Below are 21,142 nucleotides of genomic sequence, written 5' to 3'. Positions count from 1 at the left end.
GGAACATCCAAGGATTAGCGCTTTTTTGAGATTTTTCAAATAAATTTTTCTTATTTCTTCTAAGGAAATCGGTCCAGTTAGCCCTTCTATGTTTTCCAAGGTATGTTTTGGTAACTTATTTTCCTAGAACGTTATTTATTCCTTCCAGATTTTTTTTTTAGTTTACTTGCAAAAGTCATGCAAACTAGTCTCTCATGGTTTAAAAAAATGATAGTTCTTTTAGTAATTTCCTCCTTTCTTACTTTGAATCGAGCTCTCTCCCTTTTTCCTCTTTGATTAGGTTAAATGTCCATATTGTTGTTAAAAGTCTATGTCACCGATGCGGCCAGTTCCTGCTGATCCCCGCCAGCTCGTAAGTAATTTGATTTTCTGAGTTTTCTCTGTCTCGTAATATCATCAAGGCTATGGTTTGTGGGCCTTTTGTTTTCCCATGCTTTTGCCTGCCCTGCACGGCTTCCAGAAGTGGACAGACTCAGGATCCAAGGTCTGCCCTGTGCCTACTGAAACCATCAGCACAGATACACATCTGAGGATGTTAATTCTGATTCACTTGTAAGATCACGAGAATGATTTCTGGTTGCCTTTCCATTCACTCTCAAGTGAGGCACACTTAAACACTGTATTTCCCCACAGCAAAATGGCTGAGGCTGAAAGAGGACAACCCAAGATCAGAAGGCAAAAGACAGGGGTGCCTGGATGGCTCAGTCAATTAAGAGTCCGATTCTTGTTTTGGCTCCGGTCATGATCTCAGAGTTGTGAGGTCGAGCTCTGTGTTGGGACTCCGTGCTGAGCGTGAAGTCTTTTTGAGAGTCTCACACCCTCTCCCTCTGCCCTTCCCGCTCGTTCTCTCTCTCTCTCTCTCAAATAAATAAATATATCTTAAAATTTTTTAAAAAAGTCAACAGACAAATACCCAAAGAATGAACTGGGAACAGCAGGCCTGTCCACCATCTGCTTTTTAAATCCATGAAGGAAAAGTCAATTTTGCATTTTGTAATTGCTGATGAAAGAATCCCAAATCAGGGGCACCTGGGTGGCTCAGTGGGTTAAGCCGCTGCCTTCGGCTCAGGTCATGATCTCAGGGTCCTGGGATCGAGTCCCACATCGGGCTCTCTGCTCAGCAGCGGGCCTGCTTCCCTTCCTCTCTCTCTGTGATTTCTTCCCTTCCTCTCTCTCTGTGATCTCTTCCCTTCCTCTCTCCTACTGTGATCTGTCAAATAAATAAATAAAATCTTAAAAAAAAAAAAAAGAATCCCAAATCAGGGGTTCCTGAGGGGCTCAGTAAGTTAAGCATCTGCCTTTGGCTCAGGACATGATCCTAGGGTCCTGGGATCAAACCCCGAATTGGGCTCCCTGCTCAGCTGGGAGCCTGCTTCTCCCTTACCCTCCACCCGCCACAGCCCACCCCCCCCCTGCACTCATGATCTCTCTAATTCTCTCTCAAATATATAAATAAAATGTTAAAAAAAATCCTAAATCAGAATTATCCTTCCCATATATCCATGTAGTCAAAACACACCACAACCAACCCAACAGAACCCAAGAACCACAGAGCCAATCCATTCATTGCAAGAATTCTCAGTGATCAGTCTGAAAATGTGACTTTTTTTGAGATGATTCATTAGGAGGATTTTAACTTCAATTTGAACTGACGAGTATATGACCCAACTCGTCCAAACCAGGCACTTGGGCAGATTCTGAGATACCAAAATGATGCATGTCCCTGGGAACAGAATATTTAACTGGAAATGTAATCGATGGGACCCAAAAGGAGTTTCCTTCTTTAAAATACATACATATTCTGGGGCGCCTGAATGACTCAGTCTGTTAAGCATCTGCCTTCACCTCAGGTCATAATCTCAGGTCCTGAGATCAAGCCCCACATCGGGCTCCCTGCTCAGCAACGAGTCTGCTTCTCCCTCTCCCTGTGTGATCTCTCTCTCTCTCAAATAAATAAATAAAATCTTTAAAATACACGCATATCGGGACACCTGAGTGGCTCTGTGGGTTTAGCCTCTGCCTTCAGCCCAGGTCACGATCTCAGGGTCCTGGGATAGAGCCCCATGTCAGGCTCTCTGCTTAGCAGGGAGACTGCTTCCCCCTCTCTCTGCCTGCCTCTCTGCCTACTTGTGATCTCTCTCTCTGTGTCAAATAGATAAATAAAATCTTTAAAACTAAATAAATAAAACAAAATACATGCACATCCCAAACACCAGCAGCATCTATCAGAAGATTCTGGATGATAAATTAGCTCCCAGAGCGGACCCATTCTTCCCAGGTATACGGCAGCGGGTTTCTGATCTTGCAAATGGCTCAGAGACCCTCTGCGAGGCAGCTCTCCCAGGAAGGCATCTACCCAACCATTTTTTTACTGCAGATTTCACATTTCAAGAAAACCTCCACACTCACCGGTCGGTAGTGAAAATATACCCCACGAGATCCTTACAGCTTAACATCAGGACACAGAAAGTTACAGCAAAGAGTCCTGGAGGTAAAAATGGTAGAGAGACAGCGCAGTGAGAAGGGAAGGCTGTCGGGAACTGGGCAGCTGGGCTTCCCGTGCAAAGACCCATGTTCAGGTGAGTCACTGATGGGAGACTCTAAGCACCTGTGACCAGCAGGGAGACAGCCGATGACTTCTTGGCTTGCTGGATGTTTCCCGCGCCCAGTGCGTTCCCCACCCGGACGCTGGCAGCCACACTGAAGCCTGAAGGTATCTGAAATACAAAAGGAAACATACAGTAATGACAAGGAAAAGAGCAAGCAAGGAGCAGAGAGGCAGCCCTGCCTCCAGAGTCCATTCTGAGCCCAACTGTGAACCTTCTCCAGGACAGAGGTGTCACTTACGGGGCTTTTAAAGTATGCAATGGAGGCTTATGTTCCTCCTTCCTCATGTGGGAGGGGGGACCGCCAGGAACCCAAGCTAAGTCTGAGAGACCAACAACGGATCAAGTTTAGAAGACAGGGGCAACTGGGTGGCTCAGTGGGCTAAGCGGCTGTCTTCCGCTCAGGTCGTGATCCCGGAGTCCTGTCATCGAGTCCCACATGCGGCTCGCTGCTCAGCAGGGAGTCTGCTCCTACCCCCACTGGTGCTCTATCTTGCTCACTCTCTCTAATAAATAAATAAAGTCTTTAAAAAAAAAAGTTTAGAAAACAGAATCCTAAACAGGTGCCCTTCCACCTTCCCCCAAATCTTAGGTGAAAAGGAACTTAAGAAAACAGAAAGACGCATACCAAGCTGAGAGCAGGCTACCCTTTTGTGGGGGGGTGTCGGGGAAGGACAGGATTAAGAGTGGTGTTAAAGCAGACCCAGGAAGGCCAGGATGCCACAGTGGTTAGGAATGGGTATTTCCTTTTTTTTTTTTTTTTAAGATTTTATTTATTTATTTGACAGAGATCACAAGTAGGCAGAGAGGCAGGCAGAGAGAGAGAAGGAAGCAGACTCCTTGCTGAGCAGAGAGCCCGATGTAGGGCTCGATCCCAGGACCCTGGGATCATGACCCGAGCCGAAGTCAGAGGCTTTAACCCACTGAGCCACCCAGGAGCCCCAAGGAATGGGTATTTCTGAAGCCACGTGCCTGGGTTCAAGTCCTGATGCAGACATTTATCTGCTGGGCGACCCCGAGTGAGTTACTCACCCTCTCTTGCCCTCAGTTGTTTGCTGTGAATGGGATCCTGTAACAGAGCCTAGCTTGTAGGGTTACTGTGGGGATGGGAGGAGTCCATATATGCTAGCTGCTTAGGACAAGGCCTCACGTGTAGTAGCTCTTCAATAAAAATTAGTCATTACTAATACCTACAATTTTACCCCTGGTGAAAGCAGGATTAGGTTAAAAAAAAAAAGTCATCAACCATTAGAACATGAATTTTGCCTCCTGTACAGACTGACCGAGGGGTAGGATGGCAGAAATCTCAGAGTGAGGAACACAGGAGACCTGCGAGACTGAGTACACACCGGAAACTCACTAGTGGGAGCAGACACACAGCTCTCCCACTGATCATGTATTAACTACCAAGGGAAAGAGCCGACAATACCTTAACCACGAAATGAGTTAGTATCACCCATCGTGGAACAAATCCAGGTCACCGGACAGAACACGCAAGAAGCACACAGCGATACTTCTGTTGTATTCCTGCCAAAAATGCAGACTCGGAAACCATTCACAAGGAAGTGTCACCTCCGCGCATTGAGGGGAAGTCTGTATAAAGTGCCTCTGTTCTTCAAAAGGTCAAGGTTGAGAAAGACAAAGGAAGGCTGGGGATCTGCTCTAGATTAAAGAAGATTAAGGAAGCCTAACCCTTTAGGGGCACCTGGGGGGCTCAGTCAGTTGAGCGGGGGGCTCAGTCAGTTGAGCTCCGACTCTCGGTTTTGGGTGAGATCACAGTCTCAGGGTCCTCATCTTGGGTCATGGGATAGAGCATTGGGCTCTACGCTCAGTGAGGAGTCTGCAACATTCTCTCCCTCTGTATCTATCTCCCCACTTTCACTTGTCTTTGCACCCACATCTGCACACTCTCAAATAAATACATTTTTTTTTTTAAAGAGGGAGCAATTGGGCAGCTCAGTGGGTTAAGCATCTGCCTTCCGCTCAGGTCATGATCCCAGGAAGCTGGGATCAAATCCCACATCAGGCTCACTACTCAGCAGGGAGTCTGCTTCTCCTTCTCCCCTCTCCTCCCCGATCAAACGCTCTTTCTCAAGTTCATTCATTTTTTTAGAAAAGCATAACACTTTAGTTCCAGAAGAAAAGTAGTTTTAAAGGACATTATCAGAACAATGGGTGGTATTGGAATACAGGTTGTGGAGGTGATGGGTAGATACACAGATTGATCAATAAAGTGAGGAAACAGGCCAAAATGTAAACAGCTGGGGAACAGGAGGAGTAAAGGATACAAACTCTTGTTTCGATTAGAGAAATACAAGTGTAAATTCTTGTAAGCTTTGGAAAGCATATGGCAATATATGCAAAAGACATAAAACTGTAATTAAGTTTCACTTTTAGGAATTTATTTTAAGGTAAAATGTAAAGATACTTTGTTCTAAAGCATGGAATATTTAATTCTGCAGTAAGAAATGGGTTTAAAAATTATACATGTAAGGAGACATCGGTATGCATTTTGATTTGGATATACTTACAGAACTTACTAAAATTTAAAAATATAAATAAAATATCAAGAGTTGAAGTGGTGAATACAGGTTTAGAAATTCCGCCAAACATAGAATAAAAGAAAAACAAAAATCAGAGTTCTTTGGGAGATTTATTCTTTAAAAAAAAAAATGGGAGATATGGGGGCATCTGGGTGGCATAGTCAGTTAGGCATCCGACTCTTGGTTTCAGCTCAGGTCTGATCTCAAGGTCGTGAGATCAAGCCCGGAGTCCTGCTCCATGCTCAGCGGGGAGTCTGCTTAAGAGTGTCTCTTCCTGGGGCACCTGGGTGGCTCAATGGGTTAAAGCCTCTGCCTTCAGCTCAGGTCACGATCCCAGGGTCCTGGGATCAAGCCCCACATCGGACTCTCTGCTCAGCAGGGAGCCTGCTTCCTCCTCTCTCTCTGTCTGCCTCTCTGCCTACTTGTGATCTGTCTGTCAAATAAATAAATAAAATCTTTAAAAAAAAAAAAGAGTGTCTCTTCCTCTCCCTCTGCCCCTCCCCCTCAAGTGCGTGCCTGCGTGTGCGCACGCGTGCTCTCTCTCTCTCAAACAGATACATCTTTTTTAAAAAAAAGTAAATACATATTTTACATAATTCTTAAACATAACCAGACCCAAGGTGGGGCGGGGGGTGGGGGTGCTAAGCATTAGTGTGCTGTCTCCAGTCCCTTCCACATTATAATTCTCCCTTTCTAAGGGACTGGGCTAGAGAAGAAAACCCTTCAGAATTTCTAGTTGCTGTTTTCAATTTTAAAACAAAATCTTTTTTAAAACAAAGTCAAAGGAAAGCCTCTAATAACTGGGATTCGTCTCTAGCACATGAAGATATTTCCTTTCCAAGGCTGAGTAATAGTCCATTGTACGGACAGACCACAGTGTGCTTCTCTGTCCATCTCTTTTTCTTAAGATTTTATTTACTTATTTGACAGATAGAGATCACAAGTAGGCAGAGAGGCAGGCAGAAAGAGAGGAGGAAGCAGGCTCCCCAGAGAGCAGAAAGCCCGATGCGGGGCTCGATTCCAGGACCCTGGGATCACGGCCCCAGCCGAAGGCAGAGGCTTTAACCCACTGAGCCACCCTGGCGCCCCTCTCTGTCCATCTCTTGATGGACACTTGGGTTGGTGCCACCTTTTGGCTATTGTGAACAATGCTGCTGGGGGCTTTGGCGTGGCTTATCTGTTGGAGACCCTGCTTTCATGTCTTTAGGGTCTAACCCATGAGGGGTCTGAAACCTCAGACCCAGGCAGCAGGGGAGCTCGGGGACCCACAGGAGCTAGGCTCTTCTTGCCACGCACCTAGCGCCATCGTCCTTCAGGCCCCCACCTGTACCCCACCCTGGGCATTTGAATAGTGACAAATGGAAAACATACATCATGTTTGGCAAGTGTGGTAATAAAGGACATGCCTGACCAGCCCTGAGCATCTCATTCTTCCCAACTTTCCATAGCTCCCAAGGAAGACCCCATCATTCCAAATGGACCCTCCCAGGCTCTGGGATGAAATTTTATTTTCCTGAATCAGTCTATAAATTACTGTGGGGCGCCTGAGTGGCTCAGTCGTTACGCGTCTGCCTTTGGCTCAGGTCATGATCCCGGGGTCTTGGGATCAAGCTCTGCATCAGGCTCCCTGGTCGGCAAGAAGCCTGCTTCTCCCTCTCCCACTCCCCCTGCTTGTGTTCCCTCTCTCACTAGGTCTTTCCCTGTCAAATGAATGAATGAATGAATGAATAAGTAAATAAACAAAAATTACTCATGGGAGGAATAATAATACTTGTTCTTCAGACTCTTTGTTCAAGGGAAACATCTAGCACCTCTCCCCATGCCCGGCTCCCAGACACTCACCATGTACAAAATGACGGTCAGTTCATACAGGACAGACTGGGCTCCCAGCTCTACCATGCCGAGGATACCTGGTGGAGAGAAGCAGCTGACACCACACTTCCAGACAGGACCCCGTGTTCACACCGGCCATCACCACCTGCCCCCACACTGACCGCTCAGTAAGCTCCCGATCTCGTAGGCCCACCACTCCATGCACAGCATGAGCATCCCGGGGATAGCCAGGCTGAAAAAGGAGGCCCAGTCCTCCAAACACTCACGGGACCACCCTGTAACAGTGGGGACATAGACCTATTAATGACACACAGGTGGCTGGGTCAGGCCTCAACCCAAGACAAAACCCGTGTCCAACCTGGAACGCAAACGGCGGTCTTTACCTCCCCAGGTAGCTTGGTGCAGGTTCCTCCCAAGGATGTAGAAGAAAAGGAGGAGTGCCAGGGTGAACTGGGAAATGGTATTTGCCAGTGCCGACCCCCTGGAAAGAACAGTCCCAGTGAGGGGAGGTGCCCGTCCTCCATGCTGCTGGGACCCCTATGTATGCCCCGAATGTGTCTTCTTTCTGGGGCAGCCTCACTGTCCGGAGAATGTATTCCAGAGTGGCCCAGGGAGGGGACCACACAAAGACACGTTGACCAGGTCTAGGTTTCCACCCCTCCCACCATCCTGCCCTGGAAAAGCCACACGGACATTCCTTCCCCGTCCCAAGGTCATTCCTTCCCCCAGTCCCCAGGTCACTCCTTCCCCCCCATCCCAAGGTCATTCCTTCCCCCGTCCCAAGAATCAGTTGCACTCACATCACCCCAAAATGCAGCTGATGAAGAAAGAGATAGTTGAGGAGGGCATTGACAAGGTTGGCTGCTACTCCGGTTAGGACCTGGGGTACTACGATTCCCTGAAAGAGAGACCACACCCCATGCTGGAGACCAAGGAGCGGGACTGCCACTTCGTCCCCAAACACACAGGCAGGGAGGGCTGCTGCAGGCATGCCCCAAGGACGTAACTGGATGCCCATCCTCACTGTTCCTACCTGCCTGCCTCCTATACCCTTCTTCCAGGGCCAGGAAACACGGAGCTCTGGCCACTGGCAGGCAGGCAGGTGAAAACGAGGCCAGGAGACAAATTGGTTGGCCTTCCAGAGTGCAAGGACTGACAGGGACGGAGTATAAACAAGTCACGTTCAGCACTGGATGGTGCGTGAGAGCTCAGCGCTTTCTTGACCAAATGGCAGTTCGATGATGTAAGAAAACCTAGGATGACCTCCCAAACCTAGAATGTGGGAAGCACTCCATCACACCTGCTCTGCTTGCAAGTACAGGGCAGAAAATTCCAGGCTATCCGGCATCTCAATCGAAGACTTCCAGCAGAAGGGGAAAACGACACACACAGGCTGGGGACGTACCGACCCAGCCACCAAGCATCGGGACAGAACCTCGGACACCAGGAAGCCAGCGGTGACCATGACAGGAGGTGCTGTTTCTCCGGCTGCAAACAGGTCACCTTGGCCCCTTCTCTGAATGCTTTTTCTCTAAGAAACCTGGCTCTCTAAAAATCCCAGAGCACAGGACATTTGGCTGTTTGAAGTCATCTCAGTAGACCTCAAAGATCCCTCAGCTGCCTGGGGGATTGAAGTCACTCTCAAACACACAAAAAGAAGCCCCGATTTCCATCTCAGGGGGGCTGGCTTCTCATGGGTTTCTGGATACGGCCATCTGCAGCTGAGCTCCCCAAGGAAGAGAGGTCTTAGTTAGGTCCACTTGGCAGGGCAGACCCTTTCCTGCTTTGCTCGGAGCCCACCAAAACATGGCTTCCCTTGGATTGCTCCTGAACTCTACTCTTCAGAATCATAGCTCTCTTTTCCCTCTGTTGAGTGAGAACCACACTTCTCTGACCTCCGCTATGGCTGCCACGACTCTGTCCTGCTGCGTGTTTGTCTCTAGTGGTCTCAGTAGTCCCGGGCTCCGGGACCAAGGCAAGGATCGTGGCCAACCACTACTATGGGTCACCAACTTTTATCAGGTGACCTGCTTAGTTTTTAGCAAAGGAGGCAGGTGACCACACCTACCTTTCAGGTAGAAAGTAAAGGAAGCAGCATGGTATGGGGTTGGCCCAGGGAAGGAGGTTTGGGAAGAGGCCCCTGCAGTTATCACAGAAGGAAGGAGGAGGAGAAGAGAGGAACCGAAGTGGGGGGCGGGGGGTAAGGAGGGGAGAGGCAGGACCTACAGGACCGTCCCTGATGGGCTGTGAGAGTGAAGGAAAGGATGGAGTGCCACATGAGGCCAGGTTACCCGAAGAAAAGATGTTGGAGGCCACTAACTAGGAGGGAAGGCAGGCAAGTGGAGAGGCAGGCCTGGGGGATGAGAAGGTCAAGGGCGCTATGTGCACAGGCCTCCCACGGGCAGCGGGCAAGACTGGTGGCTCGAGCTGGAAATGTGGGAGCTGTGGACACACAGATGGAAACCGAAAACATCCAAGAGACAGCTTCCCGCAGGTGGTCAGTGGAAGCTGGCGGGGTCACCTTCTCTAACCCTCCCCACTGAAAGTCTAAGCAGCCCCCTGGTTTCATCTAGGGCTCTTCCCAGCCTCCCCAACACTGTTAACATTGTCCCCAGCCCAGCTGCTTTGCCCCAGGATGGAAGCTGGGTTACACCCAACTCTTGGCTCTCCTGCCGGTCCCTTTAGCCAAGAGTCATTTCATCTTATAGGAAATATCCCAACATAGGACTTCCGTTGGTTCCACAGGACATGCCTTCTTGTTAGAGACCCACGGCATCTTTTGTCTGGACCATGTCTGTAACTCCCCTCTCCTCCTCCACCAATCCACTGGTTTCCACCAACTGAAATATCCTCAGCAGGGAACAAACACAGAGCCCCATGCGCTGAGCCCAGGCCAACCCACCTCCCTGGCTCTGTCCTCCACTGTGTCCCTCTACCGTGGTCGTGGTCTCGGCACTCCAACTCCTCAGTGACTCGGATGCCTTGGGAGCTCTGCATGCTCTCCAAAGCCCAGTAAATGCCTCCTGGCCCTTCTCGGCTCCGGGCTCCTCCTTCTAGGTCTCTCCCTGTCCCTCCAAGGATCGGAGAGAGGGGTCGTCACTCCCAGTCTTCTCACTGGACCAAACTGAGCCTGTGGTCAGAAGCCCCCGCATTTGCTGGGAGACCATGGGATACAAAGGAGGTCCTGAGCAGGCTGAGGCCTCTACGTGGGTTCGGACAAGGTTACAGGCTGACACCAGACATGGAGTCTTCTGCCTCTTTACAGACACTAATGAAGATTTGAAATGTTTCCTTCACAGGGGGAGCTCTTACGTTTAAGAACACTTAACAGCTGGAAAACCACCTCCCTTCTCTCTTCCCTGCTTTGGCCCCTCCATGCATCCTGGAGAGCCTGCTTCCATGGCCATGACCCACTGCCAGATACCCTCATTTACCTGGACCATCTGGAATCAAGTCCATGGTCCCAGGACCATGGCGTCGCAAATCCATACGTCCCGGCCCCGGTCTTTGACTGTTGCTGCTAGTCATGTGGAGGTCTGACCAACATGAGGTATAATTACAAGGTGGGCCTTCATGTCCCACCGAGGAGTTGTGGGGCCCTTTGGACAGATTGGAGCTGAACAACATTGGAGCCCGACAGGCGCCCTCTATAGGCCGCACAGCCACACACCGTCACTTCTAGGGAGCCAAAGACAGCTCCAATGCTAACCCTATCCTGTCAATGACAATATTTCCAAGGGGGAATCGGATAAGATTTTTTCCAGAGCCAACAATAACGTATACTTTCCTTGATTTCACCTCATAAACCTCTCCACACCAAAGTCCTGCACCTTCAACACAGGGAAACGGACTTCGAGGGTTCCTGAGTATTTTAGGGCAACCCCTCCCCAACTGCATGAACTCCCATGAGCTCCCCCACCAAGGAGAGCAAAGAGTCTGTATTACCTGGTTGAGTAAATATTTCACTTGTAACATATAAAGAAAGGTTGCCTGCGAGAGAAAAAGAGATGAAGATTAACATTTTGGCCTTGCCACGCAGGTGTGAGGTGGGAACCACAGCTTGGCTGCCCCCGGCTCCCACATGGAGCCACAGAGACACGCCGTGACAGGAGGGGATGGGGGTGGCAGCCAAGGTGTCTGGGCCCAGGGTGTTCCAAGGGGAACAGTTAAAGAATATTAAGCACTAAAGACTTCAGGATAAATTCAAGACCACAGGGGCGCCTGGGTGGCTCAGTGGGTTAAGCCTCTGCCTTCGGCTCAGGTCATGATCCCAGGGTCCTGGGATTGAGTCCCGCATCGGGGTCCCTGCTCAGTGGGAAGCCTGCTTCTCCCTCTGCTTCTGCCTCCCCCCTTCCCTCTATTTCTCTGTCCCTCATGAGTAAACAGAAAATCTTTAAAAAGTGAAAAATAAGAAGTAAAATAAATAAATATGTAAGTTAAAATGAGGCCATTAGGTGGGCCCCAGGGCTGCCCCTGCTCAGGGGAACACCTGTGAGAAGAGGCAGCAAGAAGGAGGCCATCTACAAGCCACGGAGGGAGGTCTCCGAGAACACCAACCTGGCCACACCTTGACTTTGGACTTGCCCACTTCCACCAGTGTGAGAAATATCAATGTCTGTTGTTAGAGCCAGCCAGTCTGTGTTCTGTTTTATGACCACACGCAAAGCAAAGACAGGCTTACCACCCAGCTGAATAAAAGGAACTCTGTCACAGACCACACGTTATTGTGTCTAAGGTCGCACACTAAGGGGTCTATGTGATCACATACCATGAGGGGAAACAAACCTCGAAGTTCGGAGGCAGGCCCTGAGGGCTCAACACAGGGAAGAATTTACCACCACACCAAAAAAAAAAAAAAAAAAAAAGACTGAACTCCTTTCCGTGGATGATTCCGAAAGGTCCCTCCGGCTCTAAGAGTTCAGGATAGGGCCCCTTGGACTTGCTTTGACCCAGGTGTTTCTTGAAGGACAGACGTCCGTGTCTTTCAGGGACATAATTAAAGCCATGCTTCTTGAAAGAGCCAAAGTCATGTGTGCAAATCCCCTAGGACTGACCCAGACTGACCCAACACACTGAGCTCCCAGGTGTCCCAGCTGCCTTCTACCAGTGAACCTCAAGAAGGGGGCCTTGTAACCCTTGGACTTACAGGAAGAGCTGGAATGAAGGTCATGACGTAGTCCTGGGTAAGCCTATATGATGAAAAGAGAAAAAGGTGGCAGAGGTCTCCATTCCAAGGCCAGGGTAGGGAGGCTAAGCTAACTAACACCGCCTTTCCCATTCTTGGCTCTTCCCGAATTAATGGGTTTATCGTGCTAGCAAGAATGTGGAAATGGACACATAGACCTTATCAGCTTAGATCCCAGATGACCTCTCTTGGTTCTTCCAAATCTTTAAGCCTAGGAAAGGGTTTTTCAAACTCAGTACAATGGCCAGAGAATTCTCTACTGTGCTTTGAAAGAGGTTTTATATTCTCTCTGGCTTCTCCCCATACCAGTTCTGGCAACCAGAAGTACCTCCCAACATTGCCAAACGTCCCCAGGTTCACAGCCACTGGTCGAGGACAAGAACTTATTTGAACTAAACCAGCAGACCTCAAACTTGGCAGCAGATTAGAACACTCTAGGGGAACTTTTAAAGACACTGATGCTCACACTGCCCCCCCCCCAAGGCTGGTTAAAACAGAATGCTAAGAAGGGGAGAGGGACCAGGTATGGATGGGTTTTTCAAACACCCAGGTGACTTGCAATATCAGCCAAGGTCAAGAACCACAAAACCATGAACAAATGCCACAAACTACTATGTCAAGTGGAGAATGTTTGCAAGTCTTGTTTTGCTCCCAACTTTTTACCCTGAAGTCAACTCAAGTGAGGACCAGTGTAGACCCTGGGTGCCAGGTGTGGACAGCAACACGGCCTGGTGGAAGCCAGCTGGGGGAATCCTTGGACCTCCCCTTCTCAGTGTGTGGCCTCTGTAATTCCCAGAAGCTAAACTAGGACAGGTCCATTTTTCTGCCCAGAGGGACCCAACCCCACCACGGAGCCGGCCCGCCTGACCTGGACACAGTCGGGTCCTGCCGGAAGAGCAGCAGGATCTGCTGGGTGTTGAGGAAAAGGGCCCAGCAGGGGAAGCAGCAGAGAAGGAGCACCAGGGTCCCCCTTTGCAGGATGACCCCGACGTGCTTCAGATTCTGGCTCCCGTATGTCTAGGGGCACAGTCAAAACAAACCCGTTAGCAGAGGAAGGGTACCCCCCACACCCCTGGCCCCGCAAAGGCCTGCAATTGGGATCCATAAAGATGGTCCTAAGACTTTGCCACACTCCTTAGGGTTTCGTGGTCTCAGACTTGGCTGCCCTTTGGAATGACCTGGAGGGCCTTCTGAAAACCCCGATGCCATGGTCCCACCAAAGACAAGTCAGGATTTAACACCCGCGAGGTGGGGCCGCAGAGAGAAGTCATTCTTGAAAGATCCCCATGAGATCCTAATGATCTACTGGTCAGCTGGAAACCTCTTAGAGATGCAGTATCCTGCTGCCTATCCCCCAAGCTCAGAGCAGAAACTCTGAGCTTCCAAGGGCTTCCAGAAGCCAAACTGTGCATGTCTCTCCCAGGCCCACATTCAGTGACGTCTATGTGGCAGCCTGAGACCGGCTCCAGAGAAAGTAGCTCCTCCTGCCACCGCAACGAGCAAACCATGCAGGTCAGGACATTTCCCTCCTCCCGCCCAAGACCTGGACATTCAACATTTACCAGCAGGCCACTGGTGGGAAGCCCCCGCCCACCACTCCAAGGTAGCTCAGGTGGGCACTCAAGTTTGAGAAGCGTGGGACAGTGTCAAACTCAGGGATGTGGTTAGTACTGGGACTTATACACAGTGTCCCCTATGCGGTCAAAGGATAAATACAGCTTCCCAAGCCCGCAAACACCTGGCCACATTTCCAAGAAAGCAGGCAGTGGAAAGCAGAATGGAGGACTTGCTGTCTGGGAGTCCCTCCCTCTGTGCACGAAACCCTTCTTCCTGCCAGTGGGGCCCTGCCACCACGTGTCAAGAGTTACTTGCAGGGTCACCTGTGGTTTCCGTTTACCTGGGACATGAGGGTGTCACAAGCAGAAGATAAGCCAAAGCCCACGGAGACACCAGCGACATTGATAACCTGGAAAGAAACAGATGTCCATGCAGGGTAAAAGGGAGGCAGGAAGGTGATTTCTCTGTCCACCCAGATCAGAGGCTGCTGTGTGCCTCGGGCAACCCTCCCAAGTCAGCCGACCTAGCCCTGTCCCTCCCCTGGAGCCCTTGCACAAACACCCTGGGCCCACTAAAGGACCGGCACAAGTTTGGAGAGAGAAGAAAAAGTCTCAGCCAGAGGTTATTACCAAGCCCTTTCCTTCTGTAAGTCCTGGGCATTTTGATCCTCAATTTGGGGTTCCGCCCAATTTTAGGTTTGGACACCAGGATTTCACCTTCCAGTTCTATATCATGGAGATAGGAAGTGGGGACAGGAACCAGAGCTCCATGAATTACAAATTCACTGATCTGGGAGAATGAACAACAGCCCTCCAGAGATGTCCGGTCTTAACCCCCAGATCCTGGGAAAATGTGAAGTTACATGACAAAGGAGAATTAGAGTTGCAAACAGAAAAAAGGGGACAGCCCAGTCAACACCTTGTTTTTAGCCCAGCAAAGCCCATTTGAGACATCTGACCTCCAGGACCATAAGATAATGAACTGTGCTGGTTTAAGCCATTAAAGGATGGGAAGCAGCAAGAAGAAACCCATAAGGACAGCTTTCAGAAAGGCATGTTAGGAAGTCCCATACATACCGCGATCGCAAGGGTGACTGCGTCCAGCTCCAGCTTCCCCAGGTGGCCACAGAACACAGAGCTTATGAAACTGATCAGAAACACCATCAACTGTGCCAAGAACTTGGAAGAGACAGAAAAGGAGCCGCAGGTGAGTCCCAACCATCACAGCGGGAGAAGGGCATGAGGTGCTGGCGGGGTGCCCCCCCAAAATCAACTCTAGTCAGAAGTAAAGAAACGGGGTGGCTGGGTGGTGCAGCTGGTTAAGCATCCCTTTCTTGGTTTCGGCTCAGGTTGTGATCTCAGGGTCGTGAGATGGAGTCCTGAGTCAGGCTCTGTGCTTAGTATAATCTGCTGGAGATTCTCTCTCTCCCTTTGTCCCTCCCACTAGCATTCACTTGCTCTCAAGTAAATAAATAAAACTTTAAAAAAAAGTAGGGGCTCCTGAGTAGCTCAGTGGGTTAAAGCCTCTGCCTTTGGCTCAGGTCATGATCTCAGGGTCCTGGGATCGAGCCCCGCATTAGGGGCTGTGCTCAGCAGGCAGCCTGCTTCCTCCTCTCTCCCTCTGCCTACCTCTCTGCCTACTTGTGATCTCTGTCAAATGAATAAAACCTTAAAAAAAAAAAAAAAAGTAAAGAAATCCTGCCATCAGTGAGCCTCTGCCATCTTTCACAGGCAAATGTGCAACTTCTGGTAGCTTTCTTGAAGGATATTAAAGAGTTTATTTGCAGTTGCGATCAGTATCAAATCTTTGAGAACTTCCCCGTTTTCTGAGTTGATTTTTCACGCTTTCGATTCTCAGGCCGGAGATCACAGACCTATTTTCTCTGAAATTCTCAGAGAATTCTCAGAGGCTGCCTTCTGGGATAACCCCCTCATTATCTCAAATTCCCAAGGAGGCCTAGAGGGAATACAACCTTCAAAAGTCAGCAAGAAGGGGCGCCTGGGTGGCTCAGTGGGTTAAAGCCTCTGCCTTCTGCTCAGGTCATGATCCCAGGGTCCTGGGATCGAGCCCCACATCGGGCTCTCTGCTCAGCGGGGAGCCTGCTTCCTCCTCTCTCTGCCTGCCTCTCTGCCTGCTTGTGAGCTCTCTCTGTCAAATACATAAATAAAATCTTAAAAAAAAAAAAGATTTTCCTTTAAAAAAAAAAAAAGTCAGCAAGAAGGGCGCCTAGGTGGCTCAGTGGGTTAATGGCTCTGTCTTCGGCTGTGGTCATGATCCCAGAGTCCTGGGATCAAGACCCGCGTCAGGCTCTCTGTTCGGCGGGGAGCCTGCTTCCCCCTCTCTCTCTGCCTGCCTCTCTGCCTACTTGTGATCTCTGCCTGTCAAATAAATAAATAAAACCTTTAAAAGAATGGGGTTCTTCAATCGGAAGATCAGCTGGTTCTGGAAATTGTGGGATGAGAATCCCTTTAATTCCTGACTCCTTCAAGGGAAACAGACGCCTCTGCTCGCTAGCTGGGAGTCCCTGTTCTCAAATCCTGGTTTCAAGCTCTTTGGGTGGGCTCTTGGCCATCGCACTGTGGTTCCCGTACAGGAGGGGCCCCTGGGGACATTGCTCAGCCCATCGATGCCCCGCCCTAGCTCAAGTGACATCCCAGACATCTTTGGGGCTGTGGGATCTACCTTTCAACACCCCCACGCCCACCGCATCCACACACCCAGTCAAGGATGAGACCCATCATGGGGCCTGCTGCTGTGCCTGAGGAATTAGGCAATTCTGTTCCCCCCGCGTGGCTCACGGATGGCTGTCTCAGCAACAGCCTCACTGTCAGGGGCTAGCTGTAGTCAAATGCACAAATGAAATCATCAGACTGAGATCGTGTCTCTGTTTCTTCCCGCCACTGAAGCCCCGCTCGTGTTTTTACCCTGGCAGTATAACCAAAAGTCTTGACACCTGCAGGCTTTGGAAGGGAGCTCCCCAGGGCCGGATGACATAGAGGCAATGGCTAGAAGCCTGCCCAGTGTGCTCGCTATGTGAGCACCATGCCAGAAGCCCTGGTTTTGCCCCTTCCCGTGGATGCCTGAAAGCTCACTCCTGGTATTGAAAGGTTAACATTGGAAGGAGCTGCAAGGTCATGGGGTACAGCCTCATCACTGACACAGGAGAAAACCCAGGAAGCCCCAAAGCACACAGAGGTTCATCACAGAGGGACAACTGGGACCCAAGTCACTTGACTTACGGATGATCAACAAGGGTCAACATCTTTGGAGCACAAACCACACGCCAAGCACTGGGGACATGGACAGAAGCACAAGGAATGCTGTCACTCCATTCCTACCCTCGTGGGACACCCCCTAGCACAGGGGAAGAGGCTCAACATGAGATAACACGGCCAGTTACCCAGGAGATAGGCACTGCAAAGATGACAGGAGCTCCAAGAGCACAACCTGGGAGTCAGAGAAGGTTCTGGAAGAAATGAAGTTCCACAGACACCTGAATGGTGAACAGGCAGGAGGAAGGTGGGCTGTCCATCCAGGCAGAATGATGTTCCAGGCAGAGGAAACAGAGCAGCAGGAAGGTGTGGGGTCTGAGACAAGGCTGAGGGGAAGGACCACCAGGAACCAGACAAACTCCTGACAGGAGCCAAACCCCATAGGACCTCACGAGACCAACAAAAGAGGGTGACAAGCTCACATGCACATCCCCTCTGAAGAGGACTTTGGTGGCTGGCTCCACGTGGAGCATTTAGGGCGCCTAGCTAAAGGCAGAGTGCAGAGGGAGGCTGCCATGGTCCAGGCATGGAGCATGGATGGCAGAGGGGAGGTGAGGATCCCCTGGTGTCCCCCGCCCACCTGCCCCCACGCCCATCAGCCTTTGAAATGCCTCTTGTTCTTGGAGACCGTTATCCAGCCGCCCCTCACCCTGTGGGGCTGGCTCTGGTCCTCCTGCCCTGCAGCCCTAGAAGGCTCTCCAGCTCCCTCTCAGGCAGTCCTTTCTGCACACAGATGGAAACGAACTCTCTTGGTTTGGACCCAAGCTATTCCACACCATTTCCATCCTTGGCAATGCAGCGCACAGCCCATGCTCCTGGACAGAGTGCCATCCCTCTCTGGGATTATTTTCAGGACTCTGACCTAGTCTCGCGATAAAGGTAAAACACTTTAAAAAGGGGAGGGGGGCTCAGTGGGTTAAAGCCTCTGCCTTCTGCTCAGGTCATGATCCCAGGGTCCTGGGATCAAGCCCCGCATCGGGTTCTCTGCTCGGCAGGGAGCCTGCTTCCCCCTCTCTTTCTCTGCCTGCTTTCTCTGCCTACTTGTGATCTCTGTCTGTCAAATAAATAGAATCTTTAAAAAAAAAAAAAAAAGATACAATCCTAACCACCAGAAGGAAGCATGACTGAAATGCCCAAGCCTAGGTACTACAGCTACGTCTCTCTCTCACACAAATACGTTTTCTGCACCACAATTAAAACACAGTGACATGTGTTCTGATATGCACCACTCTCCCTTGTGTTAGGAATATTCTCTCTACAGGCCTCACCAAAAGCGCAATGGGAGAGGGGTAAGGGAAGTCCGAACACCTGAGCCTGAAGCCTATCTCAGATCCTCAAGGGTCCATGTTCACACGAGAGGCCTGGAAAGCAGATCGTGAGTGGCAGAGACAAAATCAGAGACAGGAAATTCAGACCAGGAATCCCACCTAATTGATGGTAGATCCTTGGAAAGCAGAGTATGGGACACTTAGCACAGGAGAAGGAAGCAACTATCTCCTCTCCCTTCAAGCCCCTCAGGAAATAGAACGCTCACAGCAGATGGAAACCAAGCTGTAGAAAGACCAAGAGGGGCTCCATATATAATTCACAAGAAACTGACCAGATGCCAGAACTCTAGGACCAGAACAAGAGGGGCTCCATATATAATTCACAAGAAACTGACCAGATGCCAGAACTCTAGGGCATCACTCGGTAAAGCCATCACATACAAACCCACTCTCAAAGGACTGGAAGGAAAATGCGTTCCCAAATTATCTCAGTGGCGTTTTTCCTTCGGTTGCCTGGGTCTTCTAGTTTTTTTTCCTACAAGGACAAATATTAATTACATTCGTAACTAACACAGTCCCATACATCTTTACGCTGTATACGCACGACATTAAAGGACCAAGCATGTCAGGCTGGTGCCCATCCTTGGAGACCTAGAAGGTCTCCTGCATCAAGGGGACCAGGTTACTTCGGAGACCTGCAGAGAGAAAGGACTGGTCCCAGGAGAGGCGGGGTCTCAGGAAGCTGCCTTGTGGTGTTTGTTGTTTTACTACATCAGTAACAGTCTTATGGAGAGAACTTTCTCACAGCGGCTCAGTGAGAGAAATCTGGGCAAGGATTATGAGCCTCAGTTTATGGATGGAAAAGCAGAGGCTATAACAGTGTAGGGACAGGGAATTACTCAAGGTCACACAGCTGTTTCTTAACCTGCCTTCTGAGATCAAAGCAGGGAACTGGTCCCCAGGTATGGAGAATGGAGATTCCAAACCATGCATTCTTTCCATTTTGCAAGAGAGCTTCACAAACACCTTTTTGGTGGATGGATTTTCATTTTCTGGCTTTCTCCCTGGCATTTCTCTTGGTCCCAGAACAGCACAGCAGGTATCACACGATCCCACCAACAGCGGTGCCAACGCGCCAGGAACACGCACCAGCCCATCTTAACCTTCATGGGTTCGTAATATCTATGCAGCAGCCCAAAACTTATCCCTTAAAACCACAACGGACTCTTCTTGTCCAATGAAATGACACACTCCGCTGACTCGAAAACCACCCAAACGGTCAGGAAAACAGGGACAGGATTCTATTTCTTGTGGTTTTTAAAACCCACATAACTTTCAACTAGATAATGCAGAAAAACCCCTAACCTAATGATGGGAAGAAACCTCAACCTCAAAGAGAACCACATAAAGAATTTTTTAAAAAATAAACTCACTAAGGGGAGGAGAGTATGGGGCAGAAAAGGATGCCTCTGGTTTCCTTCTGCAGAGTCTGAGTAACTCTGAAGGTTTTTGAGATCTTGATCCAGAACAGACAATTTCACCCCCTTCCTCCCTGCCTCACGGAGGATAATTTAGCTTAATTACTAAATTACTAATGTAGTTTAATCACTAATTACTAAATGGCTAATTTAATTACCCTGTCTTGGGTGAATTTAGCTACCTGAAGTCCCAACTCGACAGCTAGTTCTCAAACAATGTCAAACGGTTCCACGAACTTGTTTGCTTGATGGAGTCTGCACCCCGAGAATGCGCCCGGGAGAGCCTGGAGGCGAGCAGGTGCCGGCTACCTGGGGGCTCCCCACGTCCGGGCGGGTGCCAGAGGCGCGCGCTGTGCCAAGTGTGCCAGCAGCGCCCAGCGGTCCACCCCGGCGAGGGTGCAGAGTGCCGCACGCGGCACCCGGACGCGGGCCCGCCGGGCTCTCTCTGGACACCGCGTCCCCCAGCGCCCGCCCGCCGGCCGCCAGCTCACTCACTCCCTACCCCCACTCCCCGGTCACCCGGGACCACACGCGCGTCCCGGGTCCCCGACGCGCGGAGCCGACCTCCCACCGACGCCGCCTTACTCACCGCGGGGCCCGCCAGAAGCAGGAGCGCTCGTAGCTCCTCTCGGAAGCCGGACAGCAGCGGGCAGCGCGGCCCGGGGCTCTCGGGGTCGGCCTCCTGGCTTCCCGGCCCGGGGCTCTCGGGGCCGGCCCCCTGACCTCCGGGCCCGAGTCCCTGGCCTCCCGGACCGGCCCCCTGACCTCCCGGCCCGGGCCCCTGACCTCCCAGATCGGCCCCCTGGCCTCCCGGCCCGGGCTCCTCTACAGCCTCCATGCGCCTGGCGCTCTGCCTTTGGGGAGCGCAGAAGGGGCCTGTGAAAGGGCACAGGACCACCTCTGCGCTCTGCGTTTGAGGGGCGCAGAGGCGGCCTCTGAAAGAGCACAGGGCCACCTCTGCGCTCTGTGTTTGGGGAGCGCAGAGGCGGCCTCTGGGAGGACTCAGGGCCGCCCCCGCCCCAGTCCCCGCCCCGGGCCGCCTGCCTAGCATTGCGAGCCCGCCAGCAGCCCAGGGCCCAGCCGGGCGTGCCGCCTGTCCGGCCGCGACCTTGGGCGCATCCCTTGCATCTCCGCACGAGCGTGGACGCCCGCGGGTCTCGCAGAGGCCTACATACTCCCGGACTGGGAACCCAAGAGGTTGCACAAGGTCTGGGACCAGACGGAAAGCGTTTTGGGCGCCTGGAGCCTCCGAGCCTCGGACGCCACGGTTTGCCCGTGTCTTGGGCCTTGCGCCGAGGGCTTCAGGTTGTGAAACGTGTGGCAAAGAAGAGCCTGGAGTTCTCACTTCGCCAGGGCGGTCGGCCAGGGGCGCGGGCTGGGCGCTCGCCTGCATCTCAGGC

The 21,142-nt window shown here is 51.1% G+C and overlaps 1 protein-coding gene across 1 annotated transcript in view; it reads right to left on the bottom strand.

Moving 5' to 3' along the window:
• LOC101678362 (multidrug and toxin extrusion protein 1) overlaps window positions 1–20,735 on the bottom strand; it is a 35,339-nt gene extending 14,604 nt beyond the window's left edge. The window contains exons 1-12 of the mRNA XM_004776570.3: window positions 20,332–20,735; window positions 14,801–14,902; window positions 14,065–14,133; window positions 13,036–13,184; window positions 12,129–12,171; window positions 10,928–10,972; window positions 7,783–7,880; window positions 7,366–7,463; window positions 7,144–7,257; window positions 6,992–7,059; window positions 2,609–2,717; window positions 2,410–2,485 (exon numbers count right to left, since the gene is read on the bottom strand). Of these exons, the coding sequence (XP_004776627.2) occupies window positions 2,410–2,485; window positions 2,609–2,717; window positions 6,992–7,059; window positions 7,144–7,257; window positions 7,366–7,463; window positions 7,783–7,880; window positions 10,928–10,972; window positions 12,129–12,171; window positions 13,036–13,184; window positions 14,065–14,133; window positions 14,801–14,902; window positions 20,332–20,580 (1,220 nt within the window). The 5' untranslated portion in view covers window positions 20,581–20,735. The remainder of the gene's footprint in view (window positions 1–2,409; window positions 2,486–2,608; window positions 2,718–6,991; window positions 7,060–7,143; window positions 7,258–7,365; window positions 7,464–7,782; window positions 7,881–10,927; window positions 10,973–12,128; window positions 12,172–13,035; window positions 13,185–14,064; window positions 14,134–14,800; window positions 14,903–20,331) is intronic.
• Between the last annotated feature and the right edge of the window lie 407 nt (window positions 20,736–21,142).

The sequence above is a fragment of the Mustela putorius genome, unplaced genomic scaffold (assembly GCF_011764305.1).
Source record: "Mustela putorius furo isolate JIRA1106 unplaced genomic scaffold, ASM1176430v1.1 tig00000731_pilon_pilon_pilon, whole genome shotgun sequence".
NCBI classification, from domain to species: Eukaryota; Metazoa; Chordata; class Mammalia; order Carnivora; family Mustelidae; genus Mustela; species Mustela putorius.
The sequence above is the reverse complement of the archived record's forward strand: the minus strand, read 5'-3'. Positions and strand labels throughout refer to the sequence as shown.